At 38.4% G+C, this 26,494-nt stretch overlaps 1 protein-coding gene across 1 annotated transcript; it reads right to left on the reverse strand.

The window, feature by feature from the left end:
* Window positions 1–506: 506 nt before the first annotated feature.
* SUCLA2 (succinate-CoA ligase ADP-forming subunit beta) lies at window positions 507–24,554 on the reverse strand. The gene is made up of 11 exons (XM_087757410.1): window positions 24,370–24,554; window positions 22,165–22,348; window positions 11,683–11,782; window positions 11,325–11,487; window positions 8,461–8,589; window positions 7,872–8,010; window positions 6,345–6,506; window positions 6,121–6,263; window positions 3,390–3,510; window positions 3,002–3,090; window positions 507–1,318 (listed from the first exon to the last, which is right to left on the reverse strand). Exons 1-11 carry the CDS (start codon window positions 24,454–24,456, stop codon window positions 1,244–1,246), a joined length of 1,392 nt encoding a protein of 463 aa, XP_087613536.1. The 5' UTR covers window positions 24,457–24,554; the 3' UTR covers window positions 507–1,243.
* Window positions 24,555–26,494: the final 1,940 nt, after the last annotated feature.

The following is a 26,494-nucleotide window of genomic DNA, read 5'->3' on the forward strand; positions in this document are numbered from 1 at the left end:
TATTATTTCCTGATAAAACTACACTATCATTAGCCAAGAAAATAGCATTTTAAACAAAAAAACCTACAAAATACAAACAAAAACTGAGTAGTAGTAATTTAACATCATTTGGAAACTAAGTGGTAAATGGATCATCATCCAAGTTCCACATAATGCCAAAACGAACAGCATTGTAAGGTGACAAAAATTAATGGTTAATACTAGATCTGTTAGTAGAAGCAACATTTCCCCAAAAAGCAACATTTTCCTGCGTATTTGTTTGTGCAGACATCAGTTATGGCCACTTAGTAAGATGTTATATGTATGATATCTGTCCAAGCTTTTCAATACAGCGTGAGTTCACATGTTTTTAATCATGCAGTGCAATTCAAGGAGGAAAAAAATTAACATGTGTGCTATTGTAAATTCACTCCTAAAAAGCTTTTAGCTTGCTATCTTAAATTATGGTTTAATCCATGAGTATATGCAATTTATCAAAATGATGACATATAAAGAAAAAGACAGTAGAAGTTTGGGGAGACATTTTATTAATGTACAATTTTATTAGCGATGTACAATAGACATTTTAATTCTCTACGTATTCTGTCTCCTTGAAGTTTGGTAAATGCTTGTTCATATATAAAACGACACGATGCTTTTTTAGTAAGGACCGGAAATCATGAAAATCTAAGTGCTACAGTATATTTTGTAGTGATTAAACACGTCGTCCAGAAGAGTTACCAGCCACTTCAGTGAAGCACTTCTAAAAATGTTTCTGATCATGTTCAAATGCACCTGTTCATAAATAATGATTGGTTTGCTCATGTCCATTATACTGCTAAGTACAACTCTCTCCAATATAAAATACCGTTTCAATACATTTCTCCACATGGACAACTATATAATCTAGTCATATTTACTTTTAACCAAGGCTAATACAAATTTACAAGTAATGTAACTTCAGAATTTTTTCAGAATAATTATTTTTCAACCAGAAGCTTTACTTTGGACAACGCAGAAGAATATTGCAAGTGACATTCTGCAGCAGAAGCTGGAGGCTTGAGAACAACTAAGAAGGACTAAATATCAGCAATACACGCTTTTACAAGAACTCTGACCATTCTGAATGTTAACATTAAAGACCAGGTACTTCAGTTTGTGCGCCTGTCAAACAATCAAAACCTCCACACAAAAAAATGAAAAACATCCCACCGAACACAGTATTTCAGAGAACATGTTAGACACCAGCATGACATTTCTCAGATCAAATTGGCAACTGAAATTTAACATCCACCTGAGCTTGTTTTGCTAAGGTTACTATTTCAGAGAGTTTCACCACCTGAAAAACAGAAAATAAAGACTTAATTTCAAAACAATCCTAACTTGAGTGCGCTGGACCAATCTTTTTAAACAAAGTAATGCCAGAAAATCATCAACAAGACCTTGGGGGGGAATTATTTAGTCCAATGCTTCTTAATCACTTTTAAACGAAAGATCAGTCAAGTCTTTTAGAAGACATCTCATACAGTTATACAATGTCTAGTTCTCATTTACAACCAAATACCTTGATAAAACGCTACAAGTTTTAAACTTTATATGCCACCTTGTCTTCTTGGGAGGCACTGGGGTACCCACTCACAAGAGATTTTATAGATCTAGAAGCTATTTCTCCTCTGAGCTTTTGTGGCAAGCATTGCTGGATCTTATTTTGATACCTTATGGAGCCTCAACATCTCAAAACCTCTATGAATTATTTCCTGCCTAGAATCAAATATTAAAACTGAGTAAGTGGTTCTCTATGAAAAAATAAATTCAGAACTATAAGTTTCCCCACGATACAAAATCCACCAGATGCCCTCTAATTTTTTGCACATCAAAAATTTTCATCTTCACTGTTGCTACACATTTGTAGTATGTTTTTCTTGTCCACATTACCTAACTTCAAAAGCACCTAAAATACTAGTTAGCTATAATAATTTACAGACATCTGTTGAATATTGAGGTGGAAAAAAATACTTTTAACATCACTGGTTATAATCACTGCTTTAAATGCTCAGCTTATTACTCTGATCTATCCCCATCCATTTGTTTATCCCACTCATGGCATGATCTTACATAAACCTGCTTAAGGAATTACCTATGGGCAACATACAAAACCAACTATAACTCCTTCAGAAAGTTCTTCTACAGATACATATAATTTAAGATTACAAAACTAATTTTAACTCCAGTTGCATGGCTCCCTGACTCAGCTGAGAATTTTAGATTCAGCAGCAGCTTTAGCAGATGCATTATGTAGATGCAATATAGCTTAAAAGACCCATACGTACTGCTAGGGAAGATTTCCATTGACCTAACCAAAGCTCGATCAGCCTAGCAGGACTTAATACTATTCCTTAAAACAGATGGCCATACTGTCAAGCTAAGCACGTTTTTCCTCGAAGCAATCCACAGCTGCTTCTAGAGCTTCAACCCCAAGAAACAAAGCAAAACAAAACACACACAAAATAATCACAAACCTGTCTGAACATCTGAATATCTAATTACCTTATGAGGAAACAGGATGATTGGTTTTAATCATGCACACTGAAATATAGTGGTCTATCAAAGGAAGAGTTACATTACATTTTTCAGCTACCTCAATTTAAGTATTTTCTTCCAATTAATAAAGCTAAGATCTTAGCCATTCCCTTACCAAGGAGAGGGATCGATCTGGTCATTAACCTGTTTTATTTTTTTTTTTTAAAACCTATTTTTAACCTGCTTTTCAGAGGGAGGTGGGGAAAGAGAAAAAAGTCCCAAACAGAAATTTCTGGGGTATAATAGCTTCTGACTGCACAGTTCTTCTCCTTACAAAATATGTATTTACTAATTTGTAAAACACTTGCTTCAGGCCCTGATAATAACTGGCACTGTGGTTTATCCTAAGCTACCTTTAGTTGATTGAATGGAGTTTCAACTTTTCAATATTCTGCAACAGGTGCTATGTTCTGAAAAGAGTATTTGTAACCAGCTGTCTTACCATTTTTGCAGCTTCATCCAAGTCATCACATGCAAGGATTTTGAGGCCACTAGCTGTTATTAAAGCTTTGGCATCATCAACTCGTGTACCTTAAGAAACAGATAAAATGCCACTTTTATTGAACAGGAGACTACTGCTACCAGAGTATTCTCATATTTTCTAAGAAGCCTGTTCCAAAAGTAAATTAGTGAATAACAACAACTTTAGTAGTTATAAAAGCAGGAAATCTCTTTTTATGAACTTGCCAACCCTCACCATCTAAATTCAAGGTTTGCCTTATTTTTCCATAGTCTTCAGCTTACAGGCAACTCGCTATGCAATATATAAGCTCAAAAACGTTTGTCAATATGGACAGAAATATATTTAACATGTACTGAAGCACACTCACCTTGCAACCGTACCACAATAGGTATTTTTAAGTCCAAATCCTTTACTGCCATAACGATGCCTTGTGCTATCACATCACATCGCATAATGCCACCAAAAATATTTACCAGAATAGCCAGTACCTACAGAATCAATGACAATATTTACATTAAAAATGGCCAGAGGCACATCAGATAAAAGCACCACCCAGCCTTTCAGCCTACAGAAAATTCAAGCTCAATAAGGGACTCTGTGAAAGACAAGGAACATTTCTGTTCTAGAGAACATCAGCAACAAAAGTACAGTTCCATAAAGTAACATACAGCAAAACAGTTACCTCAGGAAAACCCTATTGCAAAAACACCCATCCCAGGAAACTTCCACATCGTCCTTCAATCCAGCATGAGTTGCAGGCAATAACCATTTCTCTTACCAGCGCGTATTCTGTGTAGCTACATGAAAAAACACGCACCCATTTTCTGTACAAAGCCAACACTTGTACATTAATTCCAAATATTCTGAGCTTGATTAATAGACAGCTGTTCGACTTTCTTCAAGCAAATCAAACAGATGAAACTTCAGTACAGCCATTTAACAACTTAATTTGTCAACCGTTTATCTTCCCATTTCTAACATTACTCCAGCAGAGGTACCTCCTACACTAATACCTCCACGTACTGAAGAAGCCATGCTAAAGAACACAGAGACTTTACAAAACTCACGCACAAGACACTGTTCATACAGTTTACTTAAAAGCTAGCATACTCAGAGGTAAGCTATCTGAAATATGTTTTATTCAGGAGGACTAAGACTGAGGTTAAAGAAAAGTCTTTTCCTACTCGAGTGGTGAAAAGGAAGGGTAAAAAGATCATGGTCAATGGTGAAAGATGGAATAAAGTAGGAGCAAAAATGGGTAGACAGCCTTGGAGGACAGAACAAACTTAACAAGACAAAACATGAATGTGCAACTGCTTAATAAACAGTAGCTTGGTTCTCATTATCTTGCAATTAGACTAGCTCATCTGTGTGACATCATTCTTGCTCCTGCTGCTAATGGGTAGAAGCAACTTAGACTGGTACCCCAGGAGACTGTTCCAAATAACATTGAACCCAGAGTGCCAGTCAGAGTGCAGTCCACAACACCAGTAGGCTGTACTGCTGTTTGACTTTCAGCATCACAAATCCCAGCTACGGTCATCATTTTTTGATAAAATAGTAAGCAGCTGAACGAAGGCAGAAAGGGAATGATACATTAAGAAGTCTGTTTGGACACCCTCTGTCCATTGCAAGAATCTGTCCCAAATCAACAACCCCCAGACTCTTCCTTGTTTCTTCTCCTCTTCTTTCTGTAATCCAGGTGCTCTGTGCCTGTGTCCCTCACTTTTCCCTCAGTTTGCTGAAAGAATGTGAAGAAAGAACAAGTCTTAAGAGGAGCGGCTGAGGGAACTGGGGTTGTTTAGCCTGGAGAAGAGGAGGCTGAGGGGAGACCTTATTGCTCTCTACAACTACCTGAAAGGAAGTTGTAGTGAGCTGGGGGTCAGTCTCTTCTCCCTAGTAACAAGTGATAGGACAAGACGAAATGGCCTCAAGTTGTGCCAGGGCAGGTTTAGATTGGATATTATGAAAAACTTCTTCACCAAAAGGGTAGTCAGGCATTGGAAGAGGCTGCTCAGGGAAGTGGTTGAGGCCCCACCCCTGGGGGCATTTAAAAGTCATGTAGATGCGGTGCTTAGGGACATGGTTTAGTGGTGGACTTGGCAGTGTTAAGTTTACAGTTGGACTTAATGATCTTAAAGGTCTTTTCCAACCTAAATGATTCTATGACACTCTTGGAGAGTGTGCCAGACCCTGCATTTGTTAACAAAAATCTTTCCAATGGGGAAGAGACTAAGCTCCTCTGTAACATCACTCACTATTTGTTTCTGGCTCTTTCCAAAGACGAGCAAGTGGTGCATGAAATTCTGGTGCAAAAATAGCATACCATTACCAGGTCCTGCAAGTCACTCCCACCTTTTTTTGCTACCTCTTTTTCATATTTTTCGTTCTTTTTAAAAAGTCCCAAATTGCCACTGAGTTCCCACTGGGATCAGCACCTTTATGTAGACTGTCAATCCAGTCTTTGCATTGTCTTTCTGGGATGGTAAACCTCATCCTCTAGTTTCAAACAATTTCTATTTTAATAATATTCAAACACTTCTGATAAACTTTCAATAGGATAAAATATTAATGCCCTTCCAAGCCCATTACAAAGTTATTTTATCTTACGTTACATATAATTAGTACCTTAGAAACTTGTTTGTGCACAGCACAGTGAATATTCATCTCTACAATGCTATGCACAAAACAGACCCAGCTGCAAAACGGGCCCAAAAGGAAGAAGAAAAGAAGAAAAAAAAAAAAAAAAGTGGAAACCCATCTGAATACTGGTTTCTGTTTAAACAGCAGGCAGGGGAGTTTCTGACTCAAAGATTTCTGGAAAGATTCAAATACAGCTGTAACTTCAACCAGAGGACACAAAACTGCCTATTCAGTACACAGCAAAGAACCTATTTTTAAAAGAGGGTAAAAAATTCAACAGGTTTGCAGGCCTTCTTCATTTGCACCAAGATTAAGCTGACATCTCCATTTTCTTCCCTTTTTAATTCTATGCTTATAAAAACATGTTTTCTGGAGAACATGCACTAAGCATTTCTTTCAAATCATAGCCTGTTTTACCACTGTGTAGGACCTTGATATGCCAACTCTTCCCTCACCTTTTTATCAGAGGTAATAAGCTTAAAGGCTTCTGTCACTTGCTGCACAGTAGCACCACCACCAACATCAAGGAAGTTTGCTGGAGTTCCGCCATGAAGTTTAATTATATCCATTGTGGCCATAGCTAAACCAGCACCGTTGACTACATGAGAATAAAGATAACATTTAGGAATTCAGTTTATAAATTCATTAGGTCATTTAAAATTCATTAAATAAAACATACCTAAGCAGCCTATGTTTCCATCCAATCCTATATAGTTGAGATCTGCTTTTGCAGCATCCCTGTCTCTTTGATCTTCCTGTGTCCAATCCTGCATATCGAAGATCTTCTTCTGACGATAGGCTGAATTACTGTCAAAGTTTATCTTTGCATCCATACACATCACTGAAAGGAAAAAACCCAACCATCATTTAATACTAGAATAATAGCTCAACTGCTACATGAATATGTTAAAGTATGTTAAGTCAAACTTGGCAGCTAGCTCATACAGTCCAAACAAAGTTTTGCTGAAAAGACACACTTAGCACTGCATGTAAATACAAGATTCTCTCCAGTTTACCCACACAATCAGTTAAGTCCCTTTAACTGCACAAAAAGGGAAGATAACTGTATTTCTTGAGACACTCTAAAAACAAAGAAGCTTACAACAAGCTGTTTGATAAATCTGGGCAAATTATGCTTCAGTAATTAGCATAAAATTAATCCCTACAGAAGGTCTCTGTTTTGGGGTTTTTTAATTCCTCTTAGTTTTCTGCTTTTAGATTAAGTATATAGTGTGTGTGTGCATGCATGTAAACACACAGAAATACAATGAAAAAACATCTGAATTGGAAGAAAAGGTGCCAGAAGAATACACACAAAAGTAAGCTTCCCTTAGATATAGCAGGTGATGTGGAAAACCTAGAGTATTCTTTATATCAGAACTAGGTTTTTGTCTGTACAAATATAAGACTTCATTTCTACCCCTCACTACAGATGATATATAAATGACAAGGCACAAGAAACAGATGCGAGAGACTGTTCCACACTGTTCATTTAAGCAGTATTATTAAAAAAAAACAAAACAAAACAAAACAACAACAGTATAATAACTGTAAGCTTCAATGAAGGAGCTACATTTATGTTTACAGTTAAAACCGTTGTACCCGAGTTCAAGTACAAATATTCTCCACAGATTTATTTTTTGCTGAGAGGGGATCTGGCTGTGATTGAATATTAACTAACCATTCTGCAACTGGATATGCTAAAAACCTGATAAACATTAAGATATCACTTAAACACCTATAGTCTTTTGATACATCAAACACAATCAGTCATTCTGATGCCTGAGTAGTAAAGGCAGGAGATTTCTAGAAGGTGCTACTATTCTGGTTACTTTTTCAGTACCAACTTTGAATACACAAGATGGCTAAAGTTTCAATTCATGAATTTTGAAAAGATCCAATTTCCAGAAATGCCTTATGCTGGGCAGCCAAACACTCAAGAGTGCAAGATGTATTCTTTTTAAATAAATAAAAAATTTTTAAAAAGGAAGCTATTTAAACTTAAGATCCTACTTAGCAGTTAAGAGCAGATATCTACTATGCTTAGATTCTCAAGTTTATATGCTTTATTAAATTCAGTTTTCAACATACCATGTTAATGCTGAGACCTCTTGCTGTATACAGCTGAAGTTTTAGCAGTGCAAAGCAACTAAGATTTACAAAAATATGAAGCTGTTACATGAAGAATATGAAGAAGAAACATTACCAACTCCTGATGCATCTTCCACCATAGGATTTATTTCTATCATGGTAGCATCATATTTCAGAAAGAGATTATATAATTTGATCATATTTTCAGCTGCTTCATCGACCAGATTAGGAGGAAATCCCATTTTTTGGGCAAGCTGAAAGTAAAAGATTGGTTATCAGTTAACTGATATTCCAGGTTTGATTTAGTTACAAATTAGGAATGTCCCAGTTTAGCTATTATTTCAGTGTCAATTGAATTTGTAGATGTAGAACCTCTCCTGTCTTCCTGGATAAAAAAAAAACTCTTCGGTTTGAAAAGATTGCTTTCAATACAAAACACTGCACTTATCCTAAAAAAGAGCTAGTAAAAAGTCATCATCATATGCCTTTACAAAGCTATATAAAAGCTAGATAAAGCACTGCCATGCAGAGTTGGATTTACATTGACTATCACCTGAAGATACTTCAATATCTAGTTCAAGTCTGTTTCAAAATGTCAAAAGGGTTTAAGACAACTCAGCAGGTTGAATGCATGCACACTTTACAAAGTTTAGAAGCAACCCTCCCATCCTCGCTAACGTGTACTTTTCCACATTAACAATTACCCTAACAGCTTGCTCCTTTTTTATGCCTTCCACTATATCAATGGGTTCCTTAATTATCGCATCAGGATTCTCTGCAGCAACATCTTCAATATTAACACCACCCTGAGAACTGCCTATCAGCACAGGACCCTAGAACAAAAAAAGGAAAACAAAAAAAAAAGCATAAGTAATTTTACACCACACAATTGAAACTTAGATCTTCCCATAAGACACCTCACAGCAATAAAACCTGGTTGTTAGTTGGAATGTTACTATCTATTCATCTATATAAAATCTTTTAACAATCCTTTCCAAATTTTAAGGTGTATGTTGGGTTCAATTTCTTTTAACAAGGAAAACTTTCCTTTGTATACACTGTAGCACCAGAGCAATTAACACAGACATACTAGTTTTAAATTTTGATAGAAAGATTCAACTTACTAATCGTCTGTATTTTATCTTCTAGGTTGTCAGCAGAAAAAGAACAGCCTGTTTATCTCCCCATTCTCTACTCACCCCTACACAAACACACATCGAATGCCAGGCACACATTTATTCATTCTGCCACGCTCCAACTCCAAGGACAAACCTAGGTCTGCAGAACCTAGTGACAAATGACTACAAACTACTGCGGTTCAGTAGGATCACAAAGCTCAATAACTATAGCCATCACTGAAAGTAAGTCACGGAGTTCTGACAAAACAGCACTCAATTATTCAGTAATAAAAGAAATTAAGAAACCAGAATTGATAACATTTGCAGCAGAAATTTTTAAAAAAAGCTCTCTAAATCTCAACAAAAGCATCAAGGACTCACTACCATGGAGCCTAAAAATCTCTCCCCATGGGAACAGTCCGCCAGCTTACAGTAAAGACATACTCACTTGTATCATCCCAACCTACCTTCCCTTATCACCACCCATGCATGGATTATGACAGCTGGTGTACTAACGAAGTGTTTCATATCAGCACAGGTCTTAAACATTGAACAGCCTTATAACTGTTGACAATTAATTACAGAAAGCGTGACCCTGGTTCAGAGGACATGCTTAATAACCCCACCACTCCCCTCCCATCACCATCCTTCCAAATGGAAACATACAGATGGTAAATTATCCTACATCGAATAGCAAGGTTCAACACAATGAACGTTTCTGGGTAGTCATATCCTGAACAGTCAGGAAGCTACAAACACATTACAAAAATAACACATTGTTCCACAGAATTGACCAAAGTGAACAGTTTTGTTGAAAACATAAGAAGTCTTGCCCCTATTGGCGAATAACACCAGAGACATCAAGTTCCACTTTCAGCTGACTATTTTAGAGACTTCCCCCCCCATTAAAGGAAGAGGTTTGCAACAACATCAGGAATACACACAGTGTGCTATTCAACCTTTACACCTCCTTCTTTTGAAAGGCATTTCCTCATCATAAGCATCCTAGACAAGTTATAGCAATTACAAGCACATCTAAACCCATGATTTATAAAGTCAGCAGTAAAAACAAAGCATATCCCTATTGAAAGACAATAACCCACAAAGTTATGCTCAATATACACTAATAAGATTTTTTTTATACGAGAGCAAGAACAAGTCAGAAAAATATGCTTCCCTTCTTTATCTAATTTGCTTAAATCAGTTACAGTAAATTATATTTCCGTAAGAATGCTTGTTTATTGCCTACACAATTTTAAGATTATAAAATCCAGCCATTTACGGTATTTTAATGCCACCTTGTGGTAAATCTGGGGTGTGTACTGTAACATTTGGATCTTCCCTGCTCTGTTAGAGAGTACAACAGAATGTAGGTGCCCAAGTCATATAATTGCACTAAAACCCAACACAACTGATACTTTCCTATCAGAAAGAACACTACAGAGGAAGAGGAAGGAACAAATACAATATTTAACTCCTAATTTTGCAACAAAAAAAAAATAAAAGAGTAAGACTAGTTTCCTCATTCTTCCACAGAAAATTATTTGATACTCAAGCCAGAGATACTCCTCTAATTACCAAGAGCAGTGCCTCTGCAAGCTCTTAATCATCTGGATAGATCAAACTCAGTTTTTGTTGAGCTTCAAAAAAATAAAGTTGCAAGATCTGTTCTACTCTGGCTTTGTTGAAGTTGTTTAGCAATTCATGCTCTATGGTCCATAATGGCACACTAGTCTGTCAGAAAATACACTGACACATTTCAGTAACTGGGTTTGAATTGTAGCCTAAAAAGCTACACACCCACACATACAGAACATACAAGCTGGAGAGACTATGGCTTTCATCCTCCTGAAAGCTCTGAAGACAGACCTCTAGGCCCAAATCTTCTTACCAGTTCCTGAAGAGTATCAGCATAAGAAAGCTACCAGCACTTTCAAAATTGAGGGACACACCTGTGCACCTCTAGGAAACTCCACACATTGGAGTAAAAGGATGTTTCATTTATCCAGGACCGTTGGCTCTTCCAAAAGACTTTTACTTATCTTTTTCCTGACACTCTTAAATACTGCGTACATGTACACACACACACAGCTGTATTTTTAAACTAAACTCTAGTATGAGCATCTGGTAGCTAAGCACAAACTAAAACCAAAATGAAAATAACCCCCTCATTCCACCCATCTCCCCTTCAGCCATATGACTCTCAACTTCGGTTGGGGCTACCAATAGTCATTTATTATTCCTTAAATTTAAATTGTAGCATTACATTTTTAAAGCATTTAAACACTAAAGCAATCATATAGTCAGAGATACTAGGAAACAAAATTAAGCTCATGTATATTTCTGATTTTCAAAAGCAAGTGACCAGTACAGTAAAGTTTTGTTGTTTTGTTTTTTAAATTCAGCTATAACAAGTTAATTACTTTACTTCTATTTCTAATATTACTCACTTGAAAAGACCTTTCCATTGTTATTGCAAAATAGTATTCTCTCCTGGGATATCTGCGCTCACAGATAAATACTTGATTGCATATCCTGCCCTTTTCTCCTGTCTGCTTGGTAAACAACTTCTTTCCAATCATTTTGGAGGAGATATCTTTTGCTTCTTCTGGACTAGAATAAAAGAAGCTCAGAATGTGACAAAGAAACTGCTGGAAAAACAGAAGTAGCATAAAAAAATCTTATCTAATTTTTGTTATTTTAAGGTTAATAATTAAAAAACTGATTTTAAACTAAGCAATAGGTTCAATTCATAATGTGAAACTTTAAAGTTTTTCCACTTGGTCGGATAATTTAGAAACAACTTACGAAAAAACTATTTTCACTCCTCCTTTGAGGCCACCTTCAAATGTTCCTTTTCCTCTACCACCAGCTAAAACCTGTGCTTTTACCACAAGATCCTTTGAACCTAGAATGAAAGAAAACCCAAAATTTGTCATCTGTGACTACTAAAACGAATTACCCCAGGTAGAATATTAAAGGCTGTTTTCATTTTATCCCCCCTTCTCCACCCCCACCCCCCTGACTCAAAACACAAATATGTGAATCAAAGACTGTATTGTAACTCACATAGGTTATTCCAAAAGTCTCAAACCATCCACAAATTGCAGCTTTAGCCTGTTCTGTGAACAAACCCTGGTGAGTTAGTATCCAAAAGTGTTGACACTTTGAGTGTTCTGATTTGAATCACAAATGATTAAGCACCCAGTAAGAAATGGCTAGTATCTCACAGACTATTAACAAGATGAACCTGAATATCCAACACACCATAATCCAAGATTTTCCTCAATCAAGTACAAATACCCTATATCTCTAACCACTATCTTCTCAGCAATGATATGAACTATGGCACTTACCCAAGTCAACTTGCAGGTCCACTATGGCTTCCATTCAGCAGAGCACTGATGCATAAGCTTGAGTGCTTTGCAGAAGTCAGAGGCCTAAGTAAATCCACTATTTTTCCCAGAGTAGGCAGAGTAATCCCTTTAGTTGGCTTTAACTGTTTAAAAATCCTTTACAAAATATTCTTCTAGGTAGCGGAGATTGTGCATTTGTGTTTAAAAAGTAAAGTACGAGAATATAATCAAAATCAAATGGAATATTCTGAAGTGTCATTGAAAGAAAAAAAGCAAAGAAGAAAGTTCATTGAGTCATTTAAGGCGATGAAGAAAAACAAAGCCCTGAGTTACTGTTCAAGTTCAATCATACTGAATACACCACAGAGAGCAGCTAGACTGCAAGATGTTAAAGAGCTGCCTCATTCACATTTGTGCGGCACATCCCGGCTCTTCTCATGCCACCATTAGCTGAGCTAATGGAAAGACCAGTGGGTCTTTCCAAGCAAAGAAAGAACTTGCTGTTCTCTTGAAAAGGCAACCATAGAAAAGCCTAAGAAAAATTACAGTACTCGAGCAAAACTAGCTGCTATGCATACTGAAAAAGGTTATGGCAGACAAAAAAGTTGTGTTGATTCCTATTTTGACCTGCATCCTGCCTGGCCAGATAAAATTAAACTTGCATAATATCACAAGATAGGGTGGCTATAAGCAAAGGGAATCGTCAAGGTTACTACTCCCAGCTAGCTACTTGTAGATATTACTTCTTGATGGTCTACCTAGCAACAGATCTCTGAATCCACAACTGATACAAAGTTCTTTAGCACAAGAAGCATGAAGGTTATAAACACGCAAGTATATGTTGATTTACTACAGTCTGTTATCTAATATTTAGTTCAGTTCCTGAAGATAACTATTTTTTATAGCTAAGTACTGGCAATCAAGTAAGTTAACATGCTTTATAGGAGCCATGCAAAACAAGACTTAACTTTTATGCAATTACTTTAAGTACAAAGTTTGCTTTAGGAAACACTAAGCCTCATGTATGAATAAGATTATAAATAGTAGCTTCAGGGATAAATGTAGCCACATACTCCAACATGCAAGCTTAAAAATAAAGTTTCATCCATTTGAAAACAATTTACCTTATATGTACATACAAACACAAAACTTGGAGAAGCATGACTTCTTAGTGTTGGTATAAAAGAGAGGAAAATATATTCTTCTCTGTGAAGACATTTAAAAAAAAAAAAAACAACAAACAAAAAAAAAAACCACCAAAAAACCCAAACCCCACACTTGCTCCCTTGCTCACAAAGGATCCAGTTGGGCTCCTTCACAAGGATCTGAAGTGACTCAAATATTTAAGATTTAAAATATTCACAGCATTCTTTTATTATTTTGAGCTTTCTACAGAAGTTTTATATCTGACAAAGATTCAGAACTGATGCACTTAGAAATCAAGACTAAGACTAGGAAGTTCAGAAGAGAGGGTCCTCTTTCTCCACCCTACTTTTCATCTCCTACGCTAAGTCTAGAAGGTAAAAGCTGCTTCTACAGAGAAGTTTTCAGGAAAGCCATGAAGTTCACCCACAGGCACCTTCTTTGTAGCGATTACTCCTCCTGGCAATAAAGACCAGAATCTGAACAAATCAGAACCAGATGCCAACTAAAGCTCTGGTAAGATCTCAGCTGGAACATTATGTTTAGCTCTGGGCATGATCATAAAAGTAATTTTCAATGGGAAAGACTGGGTACCAAGATAATCACCGAAATGAAGAGCTTCCTGTATAAGAAGAGACTAAAAGAGCTTGGCACTTCTTTAAAACTATCAAAGGGGAACAAAGCAAGAACATGATTATAGTCTTTAGCCATACCTGGTGAGGGACAGAGCAAGAACACACAACTACACATACATCATACATTGTTTCCTGCTCTACACCAGCCAAAAACAAAAGCCACCTACCAAGGGAAGTCGGTTTTAAAAAGGTGCAAGAAAAAAAGACGCTTCTTTACACAGAAAGTAGTGAAGCCTGCCAGGAGACATGAGGGAAGAATAGGAGATTCAAAAGGAACTGGGCAGAGATGTTCCCTCTGATATTCCTAAGATAATAATTATGAATGCTGGGGGGAAATGAGGGGTATGGACTGCAGAAAATAGCCAGGCTAACAATCTTCCTTATAAATAGCATGTTCTTTTGCCACCATGAGAGGCAGAGTATCAGGCTCGATGCACCACTGCCCTGATTCAATAGGATACTTCTTAAGAATTTAATTATTATGCATGATTACACTTTGGCAACAGATAAAGACATCCAAAAAGAAGTGTGTGAGAAACAACTTTAAACTTTTCACAGTCAGTTTCGGCCATAACAAACTTGTCATTGAATTATCCCTTATGCAACAGAATACAACAACTGTGGCATTAAATAAGCAGGCTATTAATGATTTGTAATTTGTTCTCCTACAGCACTGCAAGCAAACTAGCTGCTTGATTGCATAAACACATAACACTTCAAGGGTTACTTGGCCAGCTATGTTTACAAGCAATTAAGCTGCATAAACGTACCTGAAACAAAATTTAAGATAACATGTTCACAGAAAACCTTAACTTAACCCATGCAGAAAGTTTATTGTTCAATAAACATTTTTTCCTACAGCTCCTATTTAAAGTGACCCTAAAACTAGAGGACAGAGATGTTTGGTCACACACCTCAACTGCAGTGTTACAGCTGCAGCATTATCATACCATCTGACACAGCACAGAACTGCTCATACACAGCAACCCAAGGAAAAATTTGAACCAGCAGCCAACATAGTTTTCTACTCAGTATCAACAGTTGTGCCCTTCTGTTTTGCTTACCCTGCTTTGAAATACTGCTAAGCTTTTGTTTCAATGAAAAATAGCAGTTTCTGTCCTAGAGCAGGTACCCACATTACAAAGTTAGGACAGTTTATGCCAGCCAACACTACACCACAGCAGCAGTCCTATCCTGCCTCCTGTCAGCTTTTCACTCCAGTCTCCTTTCTTGTGCCAGCATAAGCATTTGCGCAATCATGCCTTGAAGCATATCAGAAGAGAAACTCTGCCAAAGGCAAAAGCTAATCCAGCAGACAGTACGTTTGCAAGCCTGTGCACTGTGTGACAAGTACATGCACAGGGACACTGAAGTGAGCAGGACACAAAGCAGAACATCTGCTTTCAGCAGCAGTAACAAACTGTAAAGCCTTAACACAGGGCACTAGAACAAAACAACAAACTTTTAGCACAGCTGATGTCTCAGGCAAGCAAGCTACAGACCAATGCACAAAACTCGGAACAAGCATTTGGTAGGAGCTGCATTTCCATATTAATGGCAGTTAGCACTAAAAGCATATGAAAGTAAAACAGCCCAAAAAGAATCAGAAAATGTTTAGAAAAGTAAGAGTAGATAGCAATAAGAACAAGTGCCTGAAATCAGCAGAACACTGAGTCAACATCTACCTGTTCAGAACAACAAAAATCTATACAGTACTAACACTACAGGTTTCACCTTCAACAACAGTTTATTAATTAGACAGTGAAAGAGTCATACAGCCAGGACACAGCCCGATCTTCATTTCTAGCAATACTGATATTTATTTATTGGAAGGAATAAGTGCTGATTCCAAAACCTACGCTTTCAAACTGGGAGAAAGGTCTCTTTCTCCCTGCGTGCATGCATTGATCTGTGTAAAAAGCAATCTTATGATAAGCCTATTAAGAGGCAAGAAGGCTTGTTGTTCTGTTGTATCTGAAGTTTTCCGTGCAAGTAGAAAGGCTGACGATTAGGGCAGACAAACTTTATTAAAATGTTCTGCTTTACAAGTTTCCATTCTGACTTTTTCAAATTGCTTTAATTGCCACTTCTCTGCCCAATATTGACTGTAGCAGCACTACTGCTTTCCACATATTACAAACACCTTCATGATAACCGTGCAAGCCTAACGTGTTCTGACAAAACAGACAACAGTAAAAGGCAGTGATAGGTTAACAACACAAGTGCCAATCAAGTTCTCAACTGGCATTCAACTGCAAACTTACCCTGGGAGAGAGACAGAAACCCGTAACTTTTGCCTCAGTTACTCTGTATTTAAATTTTTAGTTCCAGCAAGAATCTCTCCATTTATAACACAAACCAATTTTTTTCTTGTTGCAGATATAATAAAAACTCTAAGTTTAAACAATATAGTTGTATTTACTGGAATTAGGGAGGGAAAAGATGGACTTGTAACTAACAATGTATTATCAACAGAAGTGTCAACATCAAGAATATGCCGATCCTAACTCTGCCAACACAGGCAGAGAATGTCTTCAGAGTATACTGTCTGCGTTTTGTTAATAAGTATAATTATTTAGAATTTAACTTCAAAATTACATGTTTTCAGCACTTGAAACTTTTGAGTGTTAGAAAAATCATTGCATACAAATCAAAAGTATGACGACTGATATAATTATGCACTTCATACTTTCTTCATACTTTCACTGAAAGGACCATAACAGTCAGGAGAGCGAACAAGATGTTTCGCTATTACAAAATATTATTTTCTACACAAATACTTCCTGACATTGATCAACTGCATCAAGTTTTTCATCAACTCACAAAACAGGTTTGGGTTTGGCAATTGCTTAAGTTAAGCAATTAAAATGCAGCGGTGAAAATTTGAATCTGCTGGTTAGACGAGTTATTTGAATTAGTGAATTATTATCAACAACATACTTCGATATTAGGACTTCAAAGTAGTAAAGTGCTATAGAAGAAAGCAAAGGCTGAAGCAAAATGTAAGCTTCAGATGCCAAAAAAGTAGCGTTTGCCAGAATTCAAGTAAATGTTTTGTTTCTAAACTACTACTGCTGGTTATCTAGAGATTTTGACCAGGTAAGCAGGAACATAATTGGAAAAAAAACTGCTTAATGCTGACCACTACTGCAGTTTTTTTTAAACACCTGGGCGATTTCTGCACAAGTTTGCCACCTCAGATCATCATCCATGTCCTACAGCACCTGAATAAACACTCTGGAGCTTCAGAGTCTACAGATGACCTAAAAGACATCAGTTAACATAGTCAAGCAGATAATTCACAAACAGGGAAAACTGATAATGGCAAAACAACCAAGAAGTATTAGGAACAAAAGACTAGATGAGAGCTTTCAGTGTGACACAGAACAAAAAAAGCCCAAACCTTAATCACAGACTACGAAGGAAAGTGTGGCATACACTAAGGAGAAAACCACCCCAGCTTTTATGCCACAGTGCCTGGAATACCTATTCTTTTGAAGAGCTAATAAAGAAAACGCTAGTACTTTACTCAAGAAAAATCACTGCACACATTGTACTAAACTTTGGTTTCTGACTGAATCAAGCCTGAGATCAATAAATCTACTCATAAATCTACCCAGGTTTACACATTACTTTTTCTTTTTTTTTTTTTTTTTTAACAGATACAGGTTGTATGTTGAAGCAATAGACAGACAAATAAAACAACAACATTGAAAGGAACTTAACGGTCTGCAAAGAAGCATCTATTAATCACAGAACTGTCTGCAGGAATACAGCCAAGCCAACTCCTTGAGTCATTCTATAGAAAGCATACCAAAAAAGATCATTCCGTATAAACCACACGGATAAGAAGATGGACTAGATCTCTTAAACTGCAATAGCAGAAGTAGCAGCAGACTCCATTGCTTTCAGTCTCCTTTCAAGAACTCTGGTGTAGAAAGGTGAAATGTTAGGCACTCAGTTTCTCAACGCCTCCTATTCTGTACAGCTTTTTATTTTACTAAAATTTGATAGTCTGCCATGAGCATAAAGCCTTGGAATTCGCTATCTTAAAATCCCACTGGAACACAAAAGCTGCTTCAAGATATTAATCACTTCAGAAGTCTTACCTCTCAAATACTCATGAATAGAAATATATGCTATAAAAGAAAAGCAGGCTGTTCTACAGGCGTACAATATGTCACTCCCTTCCACACAACTGTTAACAGAGGAAGGTGTCAGGAAGCATCAAAACTTCAGTTACAGCAATGCATACACTTTCATAGATGCTGTCTTAACAAAAAGCAATACTATACTTTTCAAAGAGTGTGTTCTGCTGAGCTATCCGCTATCACACTGATGAAGCATCTGTTTTTCAAGAAATAGTCTTTAGGTTCATTAGTCATGTTCTTGATAATGAATGCATATCGGCTTCTAAATCAGCACCGGTCACAGTGCTAGCTGGAATGCCTGCGTAGGCTGAAAGTAAACCATAAACTTAGAGGCAATCATCAAGACATACTGCAGCCTCTTATCAACATTCTGGAACAGAATTTACTCAGCTCACTTTTTCAAAATTTAAGTGAGACGCTCATGTAACATATGAAGAGCCACATATTGCAAAGCTCACAAGTAACTAAAAGCACTTCTTTTTTTAATCAATAAAGTCTTTAAAGACTTCATCAGATACAAGCCTTCTCAGCTTTGAGTAGAAATGCATTCTTTCAGTGGCACAAATGAGATCTGGAGGTCTTGAATGGAGACAGTGAACTACTGGAGGAAAAGTAAGTGAGCAGTGACACTTACAGGAGGTCCAAACCTACTCCCAGGGACCGAATTACTCAGCAGTAGTTATTTTAAAATAATAATAGTTTCATGAATCAGTATGTGATAACAATTTACCTGAAATGAGATAGCGGGCTCTTTATAGGGAAAAGCTGCTTGTGATAAGTAACAGATTCCAATGATGACTCTCAACAGCCAGACAAGTATGAAAAGAAAAAGCTATATGCAAACTAATATTGTAATAATTACAATGGACAACCTTCCCATGACACAACAGAAAAAATTTTAATAAAATAGAAGCAAAACAATAATCACTTGCAGAACGCTGCTAGAACAGAAATCTGAATTGAAAACAGCACTTTAAGAGACCTGAGAGCTGCAGCAGAAATAAAGTTTTTTAAAAATAGCCAAAAAAAAAAAGTTTTTCCTCCTTAAGACTCAAACCATAAGTGATCTGTCATCATTGCTCAAAAGTTCCTCACAGCAGCTAATTTCATCTCCGTTTCCTTGAAAAATATTAGAAAAATGTTATAGGGAAGAAAACAATGCAAGCTCAAATACTGTATTTTACTTCACATACATTTCAAACTTACCTCACATATAAGTAAACAATTTGCTCTCTTTAGGACACTTTAGTCTTTAGCAGAAAAAATATTTACTACAAGAAAGACTTGGGGGGGTGGAGAGGAAGCAACCTTTCTGGCTTCCAGATTATTTCATCTAACTTCAGACGTCAAGATAAGCATAACTTCAAATGAAATTCTAACAAATTTCATTATTTTTGTTATTTAAAGAATATTTAGTGCACTCTTCTAACTAGGCTCCAAGACAAACTGCAACATTTGTATGCCTCAGCTTGATTCTACCACACACTAGTTACCTTGCAGTGATGATAATCCTTGGTATGGTTAAGCTTTGGTTTCGTTCATACAACAGGGTTACGCTGATTTAGCTACAGCCACAGCTAAACTATGATAATCTCTGTTCATAAGAAGGTTGTATTTGTTATACACTAGGATAAAAAGTTACCCGTTTCTCACTGGCATGAGGTATCTGCAAAAGGAAAGAAATCCAATGCCAAACTCAAATTTACAGAGAGCAGGTTGCTGACTAAAGGTTATCAGGAGCATGTGGATCAGCGCTAGGGAGACACAGCAAGCAAACCGATTATCTTTGTAACAGTTTAGACAAACATTTGAAAAAACAGTTTAACACATAAAAGAAGCAAAAGATAATCTCGTATCTACTGGCAACAACTCTTACACAACAAAAATAAACAATGAGCAGGTGGACAAAAAAGTGAGATTTTTTTCATTCTGCTAGAGATTTGCTTTGTTTGGTTTGGGTTTTTTTAAGTATATACTAAATGAAAACTAGTGGGGAAATAGCTACAATAACAAAGAAATCCAAAACACTGGAGCAAAGGATAATCTGTCACCGTTCAGAATGAGTTCTGGACAATGTTTGAGCAATGCCTCAAAAACTCAAGCTCCTTCAGTATGTTCTCCTTTTGGGAAGTCTTCCCTTCCTCATCTCAAGTACCAAAGAAAGCCATAGCATCAAATACACACCAACTTAAACGAAGTACACAGCTGACAACCAGAAGCCCTGAATTCCTTCATTTAGGTTACTGAAGGATGCTAACTCACATACTTCACAACTTCATTTTTCTGACCCCCAAGAAATTGCACAGGGTCACATACTCCAGATAAAAGGCATACCTATGACATCACATGGATGACACAAAGTTATAAGCCAGCAGACATACCTACTTTGCCATAGGACTCCCCTCTGAACAAGGAACAAAACAAAGGAAACCTGACCTGTGAGTTTCCTGCTGTCTATTAAAGAGCCATAGGCAAAAGTTGCCTCATTTGCCACTAGCAGGTCTGTACAGGTATTAATGAAAGCAATGGGGTATACCTGATTTCTGAAATTTAGATCATGCTACAAGCTCACCTATAACAGAAGGCAAGGGTCTGAGTTTTAAACCATTCTCAGAACAGAAGTATTTTAACACCTTTCTTTCATACTAATGAAGTTGTAATTTTGTATCGTTTACTCTCTAATGGGAACAAGACAAAGAAGGCAGGCAGACAATACCTGAATTTCTGGGACATCAGATCTAAAGGAAAAGCAGCTTTTCAACTCCGTTCTACATTACAAAGCAGCGAAACTTGCTCTAGAAAAAAAATTATCTTCTTTTTCAGATCTCATTTCTTGCATTAAATGTACACATGAAACTGAAATGAATCTAACAAAACCTGTAACCCCAGGTATCACTACAAATGCATCCATTTGGAGGTGAAAAGAGATTAAGTCATTTGCATATGAGAGTGGAATACGACAAGCAATGTCCTTCATTAGAACTGTGTGACAAGCCGGGGCGGGGGGGGGGGGCTTTAAACTAATTTAAAAAAAAAAATCAGTACTAACACCTCAAACGACAGAAGCTGACTTCTATATTACATCCAAATTAAAACAAAAAATTCTACTAAGACTCATAGTAGGTAAAGTGGCAAAGTCAAGTCCAAAATTAAAGCTCAACTCTATTAAATAAAGTATTTAAGCACCAGGAAAAGGAGACTGGGTGCTTTTTCATCAAGCCAGGAATTTATCATATAACTACAAGCCATCAAAATTCTCCCCTCTGACATGAAGTAGTTGCATTCTGCCAGAACAGCATGTTCACAATGGAACAGCATTTTATTCTTCTTCTGCAGCCTAAAGGTAAGTATGCTTTGCATCTTCTGTTCTATAAGAGATCTTGGACTACAGAAGCCTTACCTGCCACCACCACTGAAGCTCTTCACACAAGATTTCCTCTAACTTTGCTTAAGAGCAAAAAGAAATCCAGGATTTGCACAAAGCAGAGTCCATTACTCATCTCAAAGAAGCTTAGGCAGTTGTATTAGTCTAGGCTAATACAATTATACCTGCCCCATTCCTTCTAAACAAGGCTCACAAGTTACAGAAAAAGTATCTGCAGCATTTGGGATATGGGAATAATGGTGCCTGAAATATACGTTCACAGCCTGTAATGGAAGTAGGATCAAGTCCTTCACCACTGGAATTTCAGGGACACAGTTTAGCTTCACAAACAAGTCTCGATACACAATGGAGAGCGTCTTTAAAACTAGGTCACTTAACTGATTTCACTGTGTACTTCTGCACTGAGCAATTTTAAGCATTAGAAAACTTCAAATTAAGAAAATGTCAGCTCCAAAGTAAATACTCAAATCTGCAAGAAAGTTGCTTCACAGGAAAGGCTCTCTTAAAGAGAAGGTATATTCAGAACTGCAAGAAATGTCTTACCAGGAAAGACAGAAAAAGTAGTTACACCTTGTATCAATCCCATGCCTATATTGTATATGTTCTCTTTAATATTATACCTATTTCTTTTGCTATTTTGTAAGCTTCATCTGGTGTCCTGGCAACTAGGCCGTGTGGAACAGAAATGCCAGCCTCCTGCAAGAGTCCCATGCTCAAGTATTCATGTAGCGACAGCCTCCTCTGTTGCTGTTGTTGCACCTGAAATCCATGATTATTGAGTATTCCTGGACTTCCACCAAGTACCTGAAGGAAAAAAAAAAAAAAAAGAGAGAAAAAAGAAAAAAAAAAAAAAAAAAAGAACATGACTGTGTTGTGAAAAACTGCTCTCTTTGTTCAGGTTAAAAAAAGTCTATGTATTAAACAAATACAGTTTAGTGTACCAGTGCAAATGCCCAAACACTTAATCCTAGACTTGTACATTACCCTTCCACATCAGTCATTCATGTCAGGGTCTGGTATCGGGTTTTGTGAGGTTTTATTGGGGCAGTGGGAAAGAGCTGGTGAAGCTGCTAGCACTGACAAGGACTGGCAGGGTTAAAACACCCTTGAGTATTTAGTGAGCATTTAAGTACTTCAAGGAATATATCTGTAGGGAAAAGAACCTTGAGGAATTTTGGAAGTATAAGAGAACAGAGAAAAGCACACAGAATAGGTTCATTCAAAAGTTTTCGTAGACTGCCTCTGTCTGCCAAACTAAGAACTAAGCCCTGGGAAGGAGCGGCAGCAGAAACTAAGGTACACCACCTTCAGTGCTTTTATGTGGTGAACTTAATTTGCTACAGAACAGACTATTCAGCCTTCATATGACTATCGTGAAACAGAAAAAAAACTAGCTATGACCCGTTTCAAACATCTACACTGAATCAGAGGGTTGCCAAAAGTGCAAAATAACTTTAACATTTCAAATGCTAAGTAAAATATAACATGCCTAATATTCAATCCAGGAAGTTCCAGTGTGGAATGAGTCTTAATTTCACCTTCAAAAGTGATGTACAGAACTCCAAGAATTTATGATAGATATTTTGTATAAAGCAATTCAGGGAGAAACTGATTTTGATTATAAAACATCAGAAGCAGTACTACATGAGCAAGGCCTTTTAAAAAAGAACAGCTACTAACGAACTTTAAGACAACATAGATTTCCAAAGGGTACTTTGTAAAGTAACTGTATTTCACAACAAGAAAATTATCAACAACAAAAGTAAAAAACGTTTGCTGCATTTTTCATATTTCAGTATACAGGAACAAGACCTTAATTTTATACACGCATGAAACAGCAAATCTACTGAATTCAGCTAACGCATAACCATAGATTAGCACTGAAAGATTCCAGGTAAAAAGACTACAAAACAAACTGAGATACAAGGAAAATTTTGCGTTTATTTTTATTTTTTTAGTATGTACCATTGGCATAAGTACCATAAAAATCAGTCTGTATTAAGAGTTTCTAATAGACTGAATTTTTAAGGTTTTGTTTCATTTTAAATAAAGTAAACACGCAGGCAACACTAGAGCTTTACTATGGCATTTCAAGCTAGCGAATCGACAGAGCCTATTTAACCTCCAAAGGATTCCTTCTGCAAACAGGAGGCCCTTTCCTTGGCATGAAACCCAAGCGAAAGGTGCTGACCGCTGTAGCTGCTGTTTCTGGCGCTGACTGACCGGCCGGGCCTGGGAAGCTGTCTGTAACGCGAGAGGGGAACTCAAAGCGACCTTCCTCCATATGTGGAAGGAGAAGAAAGTCGCACGGGGAGTTACACACTTCAGACTCCCTCGCTCTTTTGTTTGCACTGCTTTCCAGGGGTCCTGCAGCCAAAAACCCGAAAAAGCGTTCACGAGAAACAAGAGCAGAGACTGGGGAGATGCGAGGTGGAAGAAGAGTTTACTGGCACAGCCCGACCCCTCGTGTGAGTAAGGTGACGGCGGAGATGGAAACACTGGGATTTCCAAGCAAGTTAGGGAAGGAGGGTTTGGAAAAGAAGAAAAGGGAACCACACCGGGAAGACCTGCCACAAGCAAGAACAGAAACTGCGGGGGGACGTACGCCAAAGGCGGGCACACGGCTGCCAGCCCCGCCGCCGCGACAGGGCAGGGCAGGACGGCGGCGGGAGTGGGAAGAGACGGCTGCTCCTCCCGCCGGCGCTTCGCAGGGAGCAACCCGACCCCGACCCCAACCCCAACCCCAACCGGCCCTGGCTTGGCTTGGCTTGGCTTGGCCCAGCCCGGCCCGCTCCATCCCGCCCCCCCTCCCGAGCGGCCTCTACCTTCGCCGTGGCGGTGCCCAGCGTGGCGCGGAGGCCATTGCCCCTCAGCCCGGCCGACACCCGGCTGCAGATCATGGAGGCCGCCATAGCTGAGCCCCTTCGCCCTCAGGTGCCCCTCCCAGCGCGCATGCGCCACCACCGAGGCGGGGCGGGGGGGCAGAGGGAACGGGGCGGAGCAGGAAACGCTCGCGCGACTCCTCTCCCTCAGTGACAACGGCCCGCGGCCCCGGGGAGGGGCGACTCGATGGTCTCCCAGGGCCCCGCCCGTGCCCGCAGCGGCCGTGCTGCCCCCTGCCGGGGCGGACTGAGGGCGGGCGGGCACCTACCCGCCTTCCCAGGCTGTTGTTTTTCAATGATTTTGTTTTTAAAAAAAGGTTCTTTTCCGACAGGGATCCTAAAGAAGGTTTTAATGCCCCCACAACCGTCCCGCCCACGTCGGCTCCGGCTGGCGCCGTGCCTGTGAGACGACAGGAGAGGGCCCCAGCTCCCTTCTGCCATCCCTGCCCTGGTTCTGCTTCGAAGTGGAAAATTTGTCAATATTTTTACTCTGAGGAATTTTTTTTTTTGTATTTCAGGGTGTCTTCGTGCAATAACTCAAGCACATCAATTATCAAACTGAACTGAAGACCCAATATTTCTAAGTACTTCTTCTGCAGCCCATCGTCTCTCCCCCTGTACCAGGCTCCTCCATCCTGACACAAAACCGCTTCTGCCTTGCACAGCTCGAAGCTGCGCCTCTGCCTTTGCAGTTTAGTACGTGCACTTTTACCGTGGCCGCCTTGAGCCACGGCACTAACGAACCTAAGTGTGGGACAGACGTCTCTGTAGAAACCAGCAAGCAGACCTGGCAAGTCACAAGGAGGCGAAGCTTTTTCCTTTAAAAGAAAACAGTAATTAGGAAAAGAGTAGTGGCCTGGGAAACCAGAACGAGAAATGTCCTCTACCAATAATAAGGGAAAATACAGTTATTTCTGTACATCATAGATGTCAAAGCTAGATTTGATCTGAAGGAAAGCCACGCTGGAGCTGTGATTCTCGTGAGTTTTGTAACTGGAATTACCCAATAACCGGACAAGTTGCTTTTTTTTTGTTCTGAAACTGAAAATGCACTATCATAGCTTCTCCTTGGGCGAGTATTGCAAAAGACAGAGTAACCATGGTTCAGTTATTTTGCTTCTGGTCCTCTGCTGTCTGTGTATAGTCGTGTTGTCACCTGGTAGCATTGCGGTGAGCTCAGCAGAGTGCTTACGTGTGCACCTCTGATGTTCAGACATGCAAGGTAGGCCTACATGTCACTGAACCTGTAAGCAGCTGCAAAATTTTGATAGACTGTCCAAAATTTTCCACCACAGCTGATAAAAGACTTCCCTCTGCCAAGGGGAAAAAAGAGAAAAAAAAAAAAAAAGGCACTTAAACTCTGTGCTCTTTCTCCACCAAATTACCTTTCCTCTGTACACACAGTGGCTCTTCACTAGTCACCAGGCCCGCGTGTGGCTCCGTCACAGGACACTACTTATATGTCATTTCCACACACAAACTTCAGGAAATCTCACAACTCCAGGAGACTCTCTGAAATGGTGTCCCCCCTAGAAAGGGGAAGAAAGGGTATGCAACAAAGTTTACAAAGATGATGCAATGAAGCTTGGCAAAACTTAAAACCTTAAGCTTAAAAGCCCAAAGCTACTGTTCAGAGACCAGTACTGGCTGCAGGTCAGGAAACCAGACTTAGATCCTCACTCAGTCGCTTGCTACTGCAAAAGTTGGACAAATCTCTCTGGGTTTAGAATTCATTCTTGCCTTTGCAAAGAGCTGTAAGACATTCAGACTACAATTACTATTCTATATTCTTCTTCTCACTACGGGGTGACTTGTTCCAGTTTTAAAATGAAGAAGAGTTTTATCTTATACATCAAAACAAGAAATGTTACATGGTCGTGCAATATTGAAGGACTTCTAGAAAGATTGTGGCAGCTGCTGCCATTGTCTACAGTCTGATAACCAGCTGTATGGAGAGCTTTAATTATTCGGATGTTGTATTGTCTGATTTCCTTGTCAGCTGTGAGAACTGATCTAACTGGGATTCGTTGTAAAAATGCATGAATTTCTGTCTGCTTTCTATCTGATC

Source organism: Nipponia nippon, unplaced genomic scaffold, assembly GCF_047370975.1.
Source record: "Nipponia nippon isolate SJK-2023a ecotype South Korea unplaced genomic scaffold, ASM4737097v1 scaffold_2, whole genome shotgun sequence".
NCBI classification, from domain to species: Eukaryota; Metazoa; Chordata; class Aves; order Pelecaniformes; family Threskiornithidae; genus Nipponia; species Nipponia nippon.